Source organism: Schistocerca gregaria, chromosome 5 (assembly GCF_023897955.1).
Source record: "Schistocerca gregaria isolate iqSchGreg1 chromosome 5, iqSchGreg1.2, whole genome shotgun sequence".
NCBI lineage: Eukaryota > Metazoa > Arthropoda > Insecta > Orthoptera > Acrididae > Schistocerca > Schistocerca gregaria.
Genome location: NC_064924.1, coordinates 10,672,197 through 10,687,906, shown reverse-complemented (window position 1 = coordinate 10,687,906; position 15,710 = coordinate 10,672,197). Strand labels below are relative to the sequence as shown.

General features: G+C 43.9%; 1 protein-coding gene across 1 annotated transcript in view; it reads left to right on the top strand.

Annotated features, from left to right (window-relative positions):
• LOC126273151 (cytochrome P450 6k1-like) overlaps window positions 1–12,848 on the top strand; it is a 159,497-nt gene extending 146,649 nt beyond the window's left edge. The window contains exon 8 of the mRNA XM_049976604.1: window positions 12,597–12,848. Coding sequence (XP_049832561.1) covers window positions 12,597–12,763 — 167 coding nt within the window. The 3' untranslated portion in view covers window positions 12,764–12,848. The remainder of the gene's footprint in view (window positions 1–12,596) is intronic.
• The last annotated feature ends 2,862 nt before the right edge of the window (window positions 12,849–15,710 follow it).

Here is a 15,710-nt window from a genome sequence, read left to right as displayed (position 1 = left end):
TTATCACTTAATGCATTTTCGCTGTTCATACGATAAAACTGCGGCATCAGGCATGACGTTTCCATTTATTACTTGTTTACTACAAACTGTATTCAAGACGAGCTCTACAGACATTATTTACATATATCAAAGAATGTACCACATAAAGTACAACATTGTACGACTCATAGTTCAGGAGTTATGACGTCATAAACACTGGGATGTGTGAAAAACAACTGCATCAGGGATGGCGTTAAAATTTATTACTTCTCTGCTACTGACTCTATTCGGAACAAAATTTCGAAGATAGTATCTATATATGCCGCTGAATATATCTGGAAATTTATATCACTGTATGGCACGAAGTTCAGGAAATGTGACGCCATAAACATTCAGCTACGTTAAAACGAAACTGCAAGGCGCAATTCGTAAAGATACAAGAGAAATTTTGGTACAAATATGTGCGAAATATGTTAAATATATGTAAAATGTATATGAGATGCGCGAAAGCAAGCAAAGTGGAGGATATAAAACTCCTTCCAAACTCCTGGATCAATTTCATCCAAACTTGATATTCACGCTACTTACTAAGTGGAAAGAAATGTTGTGGTGCTAAGAGGCAGCAACCTCCTCTTGAGGTGGGGATGATATCGCGGAGAGACAATGGAGTGAGGAGAGATGGACAGATAGGAGAGGGAAGGAGGAAATAGACACAGATATAGGTGAAGAGGGAGACAGAGAAATAGAGGGGAGGAGTAGGTGGGCAGAGAGATGGAGAGAAAGAAATGGGCGGAAAAAGAGGAGATGGAGAGCAGAGGATGGACAGAAGGGAGGAGGAGAAAGACGTGGACAGAGGGAGGAGGGGATTGACATGGGGGGAGGAGGAGATAGAGAGGCTCAGGAGGAGATGTGGGGGACAGGAGGAGATGGATTTAGAGGGAGGGGGGGGGGGGGGGAGATGGACAGAAGCGAAGGAGCAGACGGACACGGTGCTGAGCAGCAAATGGACAGAGAGGGAGGAGCAACAGGTGGATAGAGAGAGTGGTAGGAGAAGATTGGATGGTTGAGGTGGACTGAGAGACGCATACGATTAGAATAAATACATACCTGCTGAACGCCTGGTAGTTGGCTAGTCTGTAACACAAAAACATAACTAATTAGAAAAACTTCCTTGATATCAACAAAAATAACCACAGCCAAGTCAACGAAGCCCAAAAAAGATCCATTAGGGGTAAAAATGAGTAGTCGCAAAATTTTGCTCATTGCTAGGAGGGAGAGTCATGAATAACACACTAAAAGTCCTGACCAGTGGGGCGTAAGCATTGGAGTGGGAGGCGTTTGAAGGTCATTTTTTATGTTTTTCTTGAATAACTCTGAAACCGCGGCTTTTACCGAAAATACAAAATTAAACTGCAATAAATTTCTTAAAATAAAAGGACCAACAATTTCCAAATTACTGGGGACGAAAAAATCGGAGATTATTAAAAACATTTCCTAATCTTTAAATGAAGTGGATTAAAAACAAATATCAAATATGTGTACCACATCTAAGTGTAGTAGAGTTGTATTGAGGGACAGATCGTGTTCCGTGGGTGAAACTGGTTGGTGGGGAGTGAGGATCTGTGGGCTAGAAGTGCGGGGGAAGTAAGGTCGCCGCATTGCACTTCCGTTCTTCACAGGCCTGCAAACTGAAGGTCGAGCAAGTGGTCCCCCCTTATGAAAAATTGGCGACACAGTCTGCAGACATGCCCAGGCGGTGCGTTAAAGGTACAAGGAAATCAAATATGAGTTAGCAATAATACTATCGCATGTGCACAGAATCCGTGTAAATACCTGCACACTGTTCTATACTCCTTGAGGGTAAATTGATTCTTAGTCACCCGGTACGATAGCTGTGGCGTTCGTCTGGGAAAGTTGACTTCACTACCACGAAGTCTTCTCGGTTTTCAGTTTGCAGATAAACTATTCCTCTCCAGCATTTCCTCCATTTCTCTTATGTAAATAGACGGTATAACTTCACTGGTCACGAGCTTATATAGTGTAGCTATTTTCAGTTTATTGAATGTCTGCTCATCTGCAGTGGTTAAGTGAGCTTTTATGTAAAACTGGTTTCTATGTGTTTAACTTGCATTGTGATATTTTCAGTGGCCATTGTTCAAATGGCTCCGAGCACTATGGGACTTAACATTTATGGTCATCAGTCCCCTAGAACTCAGAACTACTTAAACCCAACTAACCTAAGGACATCACACAACACCCAGCCATCACGAGGCAGAGAAAATCGCTGACCCCGCCGGGAATCGAACCCGGGAACCCGGGCGTGGGATGGCCATCGTAGAACTGGTGAGAAAGAGATGGGATTGAAGTATTTGGCACCTTGCTACTGTCTATTGTTGTCAGGGTATTGTAAAGCCATGTAACTGTGTTTTAGTCATTGTTGGTGAGTTAATGAATGAGCACAAAGCTACAGTACTTCTTTTACTATTAATTGTGGACTGCACAAATCTTTTCCACTCAAGAAATGCTGGAGCTTATATAGTGAGTTGCTAGGGGGTGTCAACATTTCTGATGGAATGGGACTGGTCACATTCAAGTCTGGAACAGTAATCTGCTGCAATGCGTTGCTTGACTTATGTTAAAAACAGGGTGCCAGTTATTGACTATATGAAATAAACTCATCACAACTTCTAAGTGGTTTGCGTTAGACGTTCAAACTGCACGGTTGGCAGCGGGCCATGATGGGAGTTAGTATGCGCGTTTTGATTTGGTTTTAGTGGCGAAGCCCGCTTTCATTTGGATGGGTTCGTCAATAAGCAAAATTTCTACATTTGGGCGACCGAGAATCTGCATTTCGCAATCGAGAAGTCTCTTCGCCCTCTACGGGTAAGTGCATGGTGTGCAATGTCCAGTCACGAAATTCCTTGATGACACGGTGACTACCGAACGGTACGTGAACGTTTTGGAAGATGATTTCATCCCCATTACCCAAAGTGACCCTGATTTCGACAAGGTGTGTTTCATGCAAGACGGTGCACGACCCAGTCGAAGCAGGAAAGTGTTTGATGTCCTGGAGGAGCACTTTGGGGGCCGCATTCTGGCTCTGGGGTACCCTGAGGCCACATTCTCCGGATCTGATCACAGGCGACTGCAATAACCCCAAAACCATTGCTGAGTAGAAAACACCCATTCAGGAGGTCATCGATAGCATCAGTGTTCCTACACTTCCGCTGGTCATCCAGAATTTCGCTATTCGTCTGCGCCACATCATCGCCAATGATGGCAGGCATATCGAACATGTCATAACCTAAATGCGAATACCTGTAGTGATGTTTGTATGTTGAACAAAGAGTGTGCACGCCGTAGTTTACATTTTATTCATACAGTTCAATAATTGTCATCCTGTGTATGAAGTTCTATGACATTGTCGTGACCTAATTGTTCTGCAGAGAGAGACGATTGAAGCTACTGGTCCTCTTCAGATTTTGGGAGTGCTGAGGCTGGGGTGATGCGTTTGCTATGCCTCATGCTGCGAAAAGCCAGTGGACCAGCATTGTCGAACACATACTGACAGCGTTTTACACGTGGGAAGGGCTGTTCACTGTGGTGGGCAGCTGACAGCTCCGGTTGTTGAGCTTTCTCACATAATATCTCACTTACAAAAGCATATAGGTAGTCATTCAATAAACTGAAAATAATCGCGCCATATAAACACGAGCTCAGTGAAGTTATGTTTTCCACTCGCATAACAGAACTGGACAAAACAGGTATTGTCTGTCTGTAAACTGAAAGTCGAGAAGCGCTTATGGTGGGGGAAGTTACCTTTCCCGGATGACTGAGAATCAATTTTCCCGTCTAGCTGTACAGAACAGTTTGCTGAAATTTACGTATATTCTGTCCGTATGCATTACCTGCGTTAGGGTTGTTAGTCACACAGACGCAGTGCTGACCATTTTGTGCAAAAGGCACACTCCACAGGCATGTCTGCACATTGCGTGACCAGGATGAAGATAGTGGCTCTGACCGCTATGCGACTTAACTTCTGAGGTCATCAGTCGTCTAGGACTTAGAACTACTTAAACCTAACTAACCTCAGGACATCACACACATTCATGCCCGAGGCAGGATTCTAACCTGTGATCGTAGCGGTCGCTCGGCTCCAGACTGTAGCGCCTAGAACCGCTCGGCCACTCCGACCGGCGATGAAGATAGTGACTGTCTCGCTGCACTCCAGGATCTCTCTGCTAAACAGAACGACACCAAGATATCTAAAATTATGTTTACCTTAAATCGGTCAGAGGATGTGGATGGACAATTTAAGGTAGTTAATGGATTGCTTTGCAAGAAAAACTTTGATCCGTTTGGAATGAGGTGGCTACCAGCGATTCCTATACGCACGCGCTTAGATGTTCTACAGAAATTCCTTGACACACTTGAGACCGGACATTAAGGATTTCTTAAGACATACAATAGGATCCGCAAGAGATTTTTCTGGCGAGGCTTATTTAGGAGTGTCGCACTGTCGAGAGTGCCGGAGGAGAAAGGTAGTTCCTCAGAAACCACCTGGCCGATTCATGCCAATTCCACCAGCTGAAACGCCTTTCCAGCGTGTCGGAATTGACCTCCTCAGACGATTTGCGACGTCTGTTAGTGGCAATAGATGGATTATTGTTTGCACTGATTATCTGACACGCTATACCATTACAAAAGCCGTGGAAACAACCGAAGCAATCGAGGTAGCCAAATTCGTCGTGAAAGACATTGTATTAAAACACGGTGCCCCAAAGTCGTTAATTACGGCTCGCGGGAAAGTTTTTCAATCGAATCTTGTGACATAGATAAACTGTCGGTGGAACATTACTCATCACATGACGACTGCCTACAGTCCGCAAACTAACGGGCTTACTGAACGCCGTAATAAGACCTTGGCCTACATGCTATCAATGCTCGTCAATTTTGAGCAGAGCAATTGGGCTGAGGTGCTACCTTTCATGACGTTTGCCTACAACACCGCCAAACAAGACACCGCAGGATTTACGCCATTTTTCCTGGTGCATGGGCGTGAGGCGACTACGACGATGGACACTGTGTTTCGGTTACGTCCTGATGACGTGGACGACGACCACATCGGCCAGGTGTTAACCAGTTAGCTCGACTCCTCACGCTGCAGGCTCAAGAAAACGATCGCCGAAGGTATGGCGCGATCCACCGCCCTGGTGTCTACCAGCCCAGTGACCTCTTCTGGATCTTCACTCCTGTTCGGAAAGTGTCTCTCTCAGAAGCTTCTCAGGCGCTACTTTGGACATTATAAGGTTGTAAGACAGTTGTCTGATGTTACTTACGAAGTTGAAGATTTCTACCCCGACACAAGACCACGAAAGATCAGAGATACGGTCCACGTCCTTCGAATGAAGCCCTAAAAGGATCCTGCAACCCAGGGTAAATTCGGAGCTCCAGCGACAGGCAACAAGCGGAAAGGTGACGTAGAGCGTAGCGGCAAAGGAAGTTCTAAGATGATCACCGCCAGGGCGAACATCAGTCATTGGGAGCCAGAGTATGCTGGACCGATGACTCGTTCCCGGACTAGGTCGTAACACCGAGACGCTGTTCATTTAAGGAATGAGCAATGTCGCAGAAGAAGCTGCGAATCACACTCACCGTTGTGTTGTGGTTATGGTACTAAGCTGTTGCATGGAGGTACACGAGTTCAAAACACACCTGAACTGTAAAATTTTTAATTTCTATATTCCGTTCGTGTACATTCTAGAAGTATCCACAAATGTCAAGAATCATTGTAGTGGAATGTTCTGTAACTGTATATATACCGTATGTGTTCTAGTTGGAGGCAGTTCGCTCCGCGCTCTTGTATGTACAAGTGCTGAATAAACCTTCGTTAAGTGAAGTTGGTGTTCGGCATTCATCTAATTTCACCTTCTTCTACTTGACAATATTAATGGTACTTATAAGGATAACAACTAAAGTATGATAGTTGGTTGCTAATTAAAAATGGAAGTGCGACTAAATTATGAAATAATTAACAAAATTACATGAGAAAATAAGTAGAGATAAAAATAGTTATGTGGAGAAACAAGAAGTTGATCCAAATAATAACAGAATTAGAAGAGAAAACAAGTGGAGATTAAAATAGTCATGTGGTGAAACGAAAAGTTGATAATACAAATAATAACAAAATTACATGAGAAAACAATTAGAGATAAAAATAGTCATGGGGAGAAACGAAAAAGTTGATAATACGTTACTTAAGTTATGGTTGTTCATCTGATAAGACTTCCCTTCGCCACTCAGTGGACGTCCAAATTCCAACCTTCACTGCGACTAACAGCAGTCAGCGTGGGTGCGTGAACCAGGTACCTGCTGCGGAGGCCCGTATGCAACAACGTTCTCTGAATGGTCGCTGAGGAGACACAGTTGGTAGCCCCTTGGTTTATCTGGGCTGGCGTTATTCTGCAGCTGCATATCTACTCACCCAAACTGCCGTCGTTCACCACCGGCTCGCTGTGTGCCATAGTTGCCTAAGCGCTGGTTTGGATAGCGTCATTGCCATGCGCGGTGTATTACTGTAACCGTAGCAGCACTTCACCCGTTTCGAAAATGCTTCCATCCGTGGCCCGGAAGCTAATAACCATGCCCATTTGGAAGTCAGATAAATCGCTCGCTTTCCGTATTACGACAACGACTGACTTTTATCCGCGTCCACCGGACACGCTTCACCTGTGTGTGCCCTCCACTCCTAGCGCCAACACCCATCGCCTGTGTGTGATTGTTGCACACTGACACTGAACATAGCCGGAGGTCACATTAATATGACAGGATCGTGTAATTCGGCCGATGAAAGAATGCACCACACGACTTGCGTAAAACTCCTGACGGATAGGACACAAGAAGTCTTCGAAACTTAGAGATAACATACAAACCTGACACTGCGAAAAACCAGTGAAGCTTTTATTCACGAATAGTGCCGCAAAACTACTTTCTCAGATGGGTGATGACCCAAAAAGAAACGATGATCCTGAAGTTATCGTCTGCTGCATACTTGTCAAGTGTTCACCGTTTATGTGACTAGGTTATCTTTAGTTGACAACGCCATCCTTGATTCATATCTTGTACTCTTCGCAATGATGTCTGAACGAGGGATCCTTACTCACTGGGACGTTTATTCCCTGGTGCTTCTACCTCGTTATTTGTCGGCAATGTCTTCCATTATAGTTCTTGAACCGACTGTTGACACGTCATCTGCTTCGTTAGCAAATATGGAACCTGTAACAATATCGCGCCTCAACTATTTTTCCATTTTGTCACTTTTCTTCAGATGCACATCTTACATATTGCTCTCTTGTACTCCAAACGTTCTTGCATTACCGTACCGCATTCTGAAATCTTCCGTCGTGGTGTTTCGGAAACATGATTATATATTTTAACTATGCTTAACTGCTGCACCCTAGTGTATGAAAGCAATTACGGTTTTTCTAAAAGAGAATCGATATCTGGATCTTATACTGTTTTCTCGAACAAACTGACTTATATGTCATAAAGTGCTCATCTGAAATTTTGTAAACCTGAGAGATGTACTTTATTGGCAAGAAATGTCCTAGTTACTGCTTTATTCTAATAATTTTTCCTCTATAAGACACGAAAGCATCCTATCTGGCAATTCAAATACCAACGCAAACGATCAGATAATCTACTAATCGCAATAATGTTTCGACAGAGCAAAAGAATAACTACACTAATGGCCATTAAAATTGCTACACCACGAAGATGATGTGCTACAGACGCGAAATTTAACCGACAGGAAGAAGATGCTGTGATATGCAAATGATTTGCTTTCCAGAGCATTCTCACAAGGTTGGCGCCGGTGATGACACCTATAACGTGCTGACATGAGGAAAGTTTCCAACCGATTTCTCATACACAAACAGCAGTTGACCGGCGTTGCCTGGTGAAACGTTGTTGTAATGTCTCGTGTAAGGAGGAGAAATGCGTACCATCACGTTTCCGACTTTGATAAAGATCTGATTGTAGCCTATCGCGATTGCGGTTTATCGTATCGCGACATTGCTGCTCGCGCTGGTCGAGATCCGATGACTGCTAGCAGAATATGGAATCAGTGGGTTCAGGAGGGTAATGCGGAACGCCGTGCTGGATCCCAACGGCCTCATATCATGAGTAGTCGAGATGATAGGCCTCTTATCCGCAAGGCTGTAACGGATCGTGCAGCCACGTCTCGATCCCTGAGTCAAGAGATGGGGACGTTTGCAAGACAGCAACCATGTGCACGAACAGTTCGACGATGTTTGCAGCAGCATGGACTATCAGCTCGGAGACCATGGCTGCGCTTATCCTTGATACTACATCACAGTCAGGAGCGCCTGCTATGGTGTACTCAACGACGAACCTGGGTGCACGAATGGCAAAACGCCATTTTTGCGCATGAATCTAGGTCCTGTTTACAGCATCATGACGGTCGCATCTGTGTTTGCCGACATCGCGGTGAACGCACATTGGAAGTGTGTATTCGACATCGCCATACTGGCGTATCACCCGGCGTGACGGTATGGGGTGGCATTGGTTACGCGTCTCGGTCACCTCTTGTTCGCAGTGACGGCACTTTGAACAGCGGACGTTACATTTCAGATGTGTTACGACCCGTGGCTCCACCGTTCATTCCATCCCTGCGAAACCCTACCTTTCCACAGGATAATGCACGACCACATGTTGCAGGTCCTGTACGGGCCTTTCTGGATACAGAAAATGTTCGACTGTTGCCCTGGCCAGCACATTCTCCAGATGTCTCACCAACTGAAAACGTCTCGTCAATGGTGGCCGAGCAACTGGCTCATCACAATACGCCAGTCACTACTCTTAATGAATTGTGGTATCGTGTTGAAGCTGCATGGGCAGCTGTACCTGTACACGCCATCCAAGCTCTATTTAACTCAATGCCCAGGTGTATCAAGGCCGTTGTTCTGGGTACTGATTTCTCAGGATCTATGCACCCAAATTGCGTGAAAATGTAATCACATGTCAGTTCTAGTGTATTATATTTGTCCAATGAATACCTGTTTATCATCTGCATTTCTTCTTGGTCTAGCAATTTAATGGCCATTAGTGTATATATTGAAATTTTTGTGGATGATAAAGCTGTCATTAAAGTTCAAACGTGCTAACACGCTCACTTCATTGCACATAATTACAAACTGGCCTTAAATACGCATAGACTGATTTACCAGACCATCATGACCGCCCAACTAACAGCTGGTATGTCCACGTTGGGCGCAGATAACAGCGGCGATGTGAAGTGGCATGGAGGTAATGAGGCCTTGGTAGGTTAATGGAGGGAATAGGCACCACATCTGCAGACACAAGTCACCTAATTCCCGTGAATTCCGGGGAGGGGGCGATGACCTCTAACGTCACTTTCAGTGACATGCCAGATGTGTCCGATCGGGTTCAGAACTGGCGAGCTGGGGACCAGCACATCAGTTCTGACTCGCCACTGTGTTCCTCGAACTACTCGATCATACTCCTGGCCTCGTGACACGGAGTCGAGAAATGCCACTCCTGTCGTCATGAGGCCGGCCGGGGTGGCCGAGTGGTTCTAGGCCATTTCAGTAGTAGTTGCGCATGTCATGTATTAACATTAGCACATGCATGATCGGCATGATGTCTTGAATAGGAATGAATAAATCTATAAATATAGTATATGCATATTGTGCCAATTAAGGTAATGGGGTAAATAATAGAAATATTATTGTTTAACTCTGTATTGTAATATATATATATATATATATATATATATATATATATATATATATATAAAGTAAAATTATTAAATCTTTTAAAAATAAATGTTCTGTTGGAGCAGATAACATCTCTAATAAGATGTTAAAACAATGTGGAGCAATTACAGCTGATGTTTTGAGTCACATATATAATGCATCATTAACTCAAGGTATTTTCTCAGACAGGTTAAAATATGCCATTGTCAGGCCGCTCTACGAAAAGGCGGACGCCACAGATGTTAATAATCATCGGCCAGTATCCTTGCTTACAGTATTTTCAGAAATCTTTGAGAAAGTAATGTACTCAAGAGTGGTTAACCATCTCAACAGTAATGGGATACTTAGTAAATCACAGTTCGGATTTCAAAAATGATGTTCCACTGAGACAACAATATACAATTTCAGCGTCCACATAAGTGTCTTTTAATAGTAAAATGTCACCACTAGGAATTTTCTGTGACTTGTCCAAAGCATTTGACTGTGTGAACCATGACATTATGTTACAGAAATTACAGTTCTGTGGTATAAATGGAATAGCATATGAGTGGTTTAAGTCGTACCTACAGAACAGGAAGCAAAAAGTTTCCTTATATGGGCCAAGTGATTTAAATAAATTTGCCAATTAATCTAACAGGGGTGAAATTACATTAGGTCTTCCACAGGGATCAGTCATAGGTCCCCTTCTGTTCTTGATATATGTGAACGACCTCCCTTCCTATCTGAAACAGGAAGCTGAACTGACACTGTTTGCTGATGATACAGCATCATTATTAACCCGGTAAGAGAAACTCCAATTGAAATAGATACAAATAAGGTCTTTGAAAAAGTGAGTAATTGGTTTTCTGCAAATGGGCTTGCTCTAAACTTTGAAAAACCACAGTATATCCAATTTTCTGCTACAAAAAGTACAGATCCTTCAATAAATATAACACATCAACAGAAGTCAGTCTATAGACAGGGCAGAGCATACTAAGTTTTTGGGTGTACACATAGATGAGAATAGAGGATATAGAAAATGCTTTGCATACTTTCGCTCTCTGATGTCATACGGAATAATTATTTGGGGTAAGTCAACATTTAGACAAAAAATATTCAGTGCTCAAATGAAAGTGCTTAGAATAATGTGTGGGGTTCATAGTCGCACATCTTGTAGGCATCTTTTTAAAAGATTGGAAATTCTTTAACAGCCTCACAATAGGCCTACATTTACTCACTAATGAAATTTGTTCTCAAAAACACGGACCAATTTAAAAACAATAGTGACATTCATTATTATAATACCATAAAAAAGAAATACTTACACTATCCTTTACTCAACCTATCTTTGGCACAGAAAGGGGTAAAATATGCTGCTATAAAAATTTTCGACAAATTACCATATAGCTTCAAAAATAAATTGAAATCATATCTCCTTGACAACTCCTTCTAGACCATAGATGAAGTCTTGAATAGGAATGAATAAATCTATAAATATAGTATATGCATATTGTGCCAGTTAAGGTAATGGGATAAATAACAAATATTATTGCTTAACTCTGTATTGTTATATATATATATATATATATATATATATATAGGGTGTTACAAAAAGGTACGGCCAAACTTTCAGAAAACATTCCTCACACACAAAGAAAGAAAATATGTTATGTGGACATGTGTCCGGAAACGCTTACTTTCCATGTTAGAGCTCATTTTATTACTTATCTTCAAATCACATTAATCATGGAATGGAAACACACAGCAACAGAACGTACCAGCGTGACTTCAAACACTTTGTTACGGGAAATGTTCAAAATGTCCTCAGTTAGCGAGGATACATGCCCTCCGTCGCATGGAATCCCTGATGCGCTCAGGCAGCTCTGGAGAATGGCGTATTGTATCACAGCCGTCCAGAATACGAGCACGAAGAGTCTCTACATTTGGTACCGGGGTTGCGTAGACAAGAGATTTCAAATGCCCCCATTAATGAAAGTCAAGGGGGTTGAGGTCAGGAGAGCGTGGAGGCCATGGAATTGGTCCGCCTCTACCAATCCATCGGTCACCGAATCTGTTGTCGAGAAGCATACGAACACTTCGTTACCTTGTGCAGCAGCAAGTTCTCTGACGCTGACATTAGGGTTATCGTCAACTGAGCGAAGAATTGCCTCGTCCATCGCAGGTGTCGTCGTCGTTCTAGGTCTTCCCCAGTCGCGAGTCATAGGCTGGAATGTTCCGTGCTCCCTAAGACTAAAATGAGCTGTAAGATGGGAATTAAGCGTTTCCGGACACATGTCGACATAACATCTTTTCTTTATTTGTGTGTAAGAAATGTTTCCTGAAAGTTTGGCCGTTCCTTTTTGTAACAACCCTATGTGTGTGTGTGTGTGTGTGTGTGTGTGTGTGTGTGTGTGTGTGTGTGTGTGTGTGTGTGTGTGTGTATTTCTTGTGCACTTGACACTTTCCACATGATAACGGTTACCGTACCGTGCGATTGATCAATGGAACATGCAACAAACTAACTAACTAACTAATGTGTTCAAGACACTTACGACAGCAATGCTATAACACCCGACAAGTCGCGCTATTTCCGAAACGCTCGTGCCGAGCTTGCGGACCATCACTATCTGAGATAGCTCACGTGCCTTCCACATCCTACACGCCCACTGGTACTACCTGACTAGCAGTCACGCCTCGCCAGACGACGCTGCTGTCGCCTGGACGGGTTTGTATCGGCAGAAATAATGTTCTGACTGATCAGTGTGAGACTCACTGGGCCACTAGCATACTGTCTGCTTAGAACTAGGAACCGAGTAAGTGGTGCTTGTCGCCGTGTTGCAGGGATGCGGCTGGGCCAGCTGCAGTCCAAGGTGGGCCTGGCGAGCGTGCTGTCGCGCTTCAGCGTCCGCCCCACCGCCGCCACGCCGCGCCGGCTCGCCTTCAACGGCCGCGGCGTGCTGCTGCTGCCCACCACCGGCATACAGCTGCGCTTCGAGAAGAGGCGCTAGGGCGCCCGCGGTCAGCCGCCAGCGTAGTGTCCACATTGAATGTAATATGGGCCCGAAGTTTTGTTAATAAATGTTACAACAATCTCATCTTTTTTTGCATCAACATGTAGACTGTCATACACAAACTGTCCCATAACTACAATGACTGTCATATTCAAATCACAGAATGAGATTTTCACTCTGCAGCGGAGTGTGAGCTGATATGAAACTTCCTGGCAGACTTGGTCGAGCGCTTGCCCGCGAAAGGCAAAGGTCCCGAGTTCGAGTCTCTGTCCGGCACACAGTTTTAATCTGCCAGGAAGTTTCGTATTCAAATCACAATCGTTGCATCTGAATGTCGCTGAAAGCCGCCCTTTCTATCTAGCACCCTTACGACGGACATTTAAAAGTAGTGCACACTTTTTCTTTGCTTACGTGTGTTTTTTTCTGGTATATTTTCACAGTCCTTCAATATAGTCTCCCTGCTTCTCTGTGACTGAACCCTAACGGCTCCGATTTTTGTTACTCCATCCACGACAGCACTTCTGTTCATGTGTCGAAAGGTTCGGGTAACGGTGGTACAAAACTCTTCTAGAGAAGGATAACGACGTCCAAGGGTAGGTTTTTTCAACTTTGGCAACAAGCCTAAATCTGGTGGACTCATATCCGGGCTATAGGGAGGATGCGGCAACACTTCACATCCGTATTCGCGCAGTTTCTGGGCCCCACCACTGTTGACGCGCGGGCGAGCATTGTCGTTGACAAGGAGTCGCCCAGCCTGGACCAACTGAAGTCGGGTTTTGTGCAATTTTCTGCGCAGGTTTTGCATGAATTTACGATAATGCAATCCTGTGACACTTGTCCCACATGAGATTCTACCTTACATGATGATTTCTTGATGATCGTACGCAGAGATCATCATTTGCTTGCGCTTTGATTTTGGGTGTTGGAACTTTTTTGGACGTGAAGACTCTGAAGCTATGCACTCATTAGACTGTGATTTCAACTCCGATTTACGTCTGCAATCCATATATTATCATAGACGTAAGAATCCTAGATCTTCACGGTCACCATTGTTTGAGCAAGGTTGCAATGTCCACTCGTCTCTTCTTCTCTTCAGCACTCAAAGAGTGTGAGACCAACCTCGTAGAATTTTTTCTCTTCTGCAGATCATTTGACAGAATACGGAACACTGATTTTGGAGGAATTCCCGTTGCTTCAGATAGTTCCTCACAAATCGCACTGTATATTCTCCAAGAGCATCTGCCACAAGTTTCACACTGAGTTCATATGTTTTTTGCCTTCTGGATCTTTGATAAACATCTATGCTCATTCGACCACGACAAAAACGATTAACGCATCGCGAAACTGTACTGCTGTCCACTTCAAACACACCACAAACTTCACTTAACGCACTGTGGACATCTGTCGGGCTTTTGCCGCGTAAGGATTCGATCTCGGTGTACGGCCGCTGGTCTTCAACAGTCACAGTACCCGGGACTCCCGCAAGGTTCACTTCTGTCTCTCGCCAGTTTTATGTTAGAGTATACGGTGAGAAAACAAAAACACGCCCTTCCTCCTCGAGCTCCCAGCTACATTTGACGTAATTTTCATTGTTGTTGCATCAAACAATCCACACATCTGTGCACTATTTATGAAATGTCCTTCGCATTATGAGCTCTCTATTGATTGTAAGGGCGCTGATAATCTCGTTGTTGAGCGCTTATAAATCTTAAACACACACTCACACAGCCACACGCGCGCGCACACACACGCACACACACACACACACACACACACACACACACTTAATGCTCACATCTGTGCAAGTTTTATCTCAGTGAGTACTGTCCCGTTCAGCGATCGGCTACACACTGCTTTCGTGGTCTGTTCAGCTCACACACGCCCACTTTGCTTTGTCTGCATGCCACTCGCTTACTTTCGAACATAATGTCTGACTGAAATATCTCAAACGTTGATCATAAAACATTTTGACAGAACTGATGACATATTCAGGATGATGTTAAGCCATGGTTGGCACTCAAAGACATCTCAGAAGTAGCGTGGTGACCAGTAGAATGGATTGGTAAAATATGTGGAAGGCTTCTCCACTTCCTTCGATTATTCCTTTCTGGGGCAGGAACAATGGTCATTTGGCGCAAAAAAGCCAATTGCAACCCCCAATACATAGAAACTGTCCAGATGCAGGAGAGAAATGGAGAAATGTTCGGTTAGGGTACTTTGTTTACTTTGGTTGGGAAACTGAAGTAAAAATCAGTCCAAATTCCGTAGTTAATCATAAAGATTACCCCTAATTATACATTTATATGCACCTAAAATCGCAATACAGCTCATAAATTGACGATCTCATACAACTGGTGTTATCTTGCCACGAAAAAATTTCACAGTATCACTGGAAACTAGTGGCAGATGTACTCAAAATCTACATAGGACGGTAGATCCCCGTAAAAGCTGGCGGGGAAAATTCTGGAGTGAAAGGTACCACCTTTATTGGTGGTGGGAATTATGTACAGCTGACGAGATTCTGTTGCTGGATGGAGAGGAGTTTAACAAGTATTACATGTAAGCATACAGCTGACGATTGTATCCATCGCAGTTTGACATCAGAGTTCGCTACCTTGCCCAACAATCACCCTGCAACCCACGTAATCGAAATTCAAGAATCCCAATACACGCTACCACAACTGCTTCACTGTTCTAATTACACATGAAAATTGTCGTCAAAAAAACCGGCACTCGTAATCAATAGGTCATAATGCAACAGCTGTGGTGTGAATTGGGGAAAATCGGCGTAATAACACAACTACCGCAAAAAACCGACCCAAAAATATTGCGCCAGGAGAGAGGGGCGGCAGTTGCAAGAGTAGTCTCCTCGATGTTCGGTCACGGACTAACCAACTAGGAGCCGGTCTTACCTCCCCCTACCACCCCTCATTATTCCCTCTCC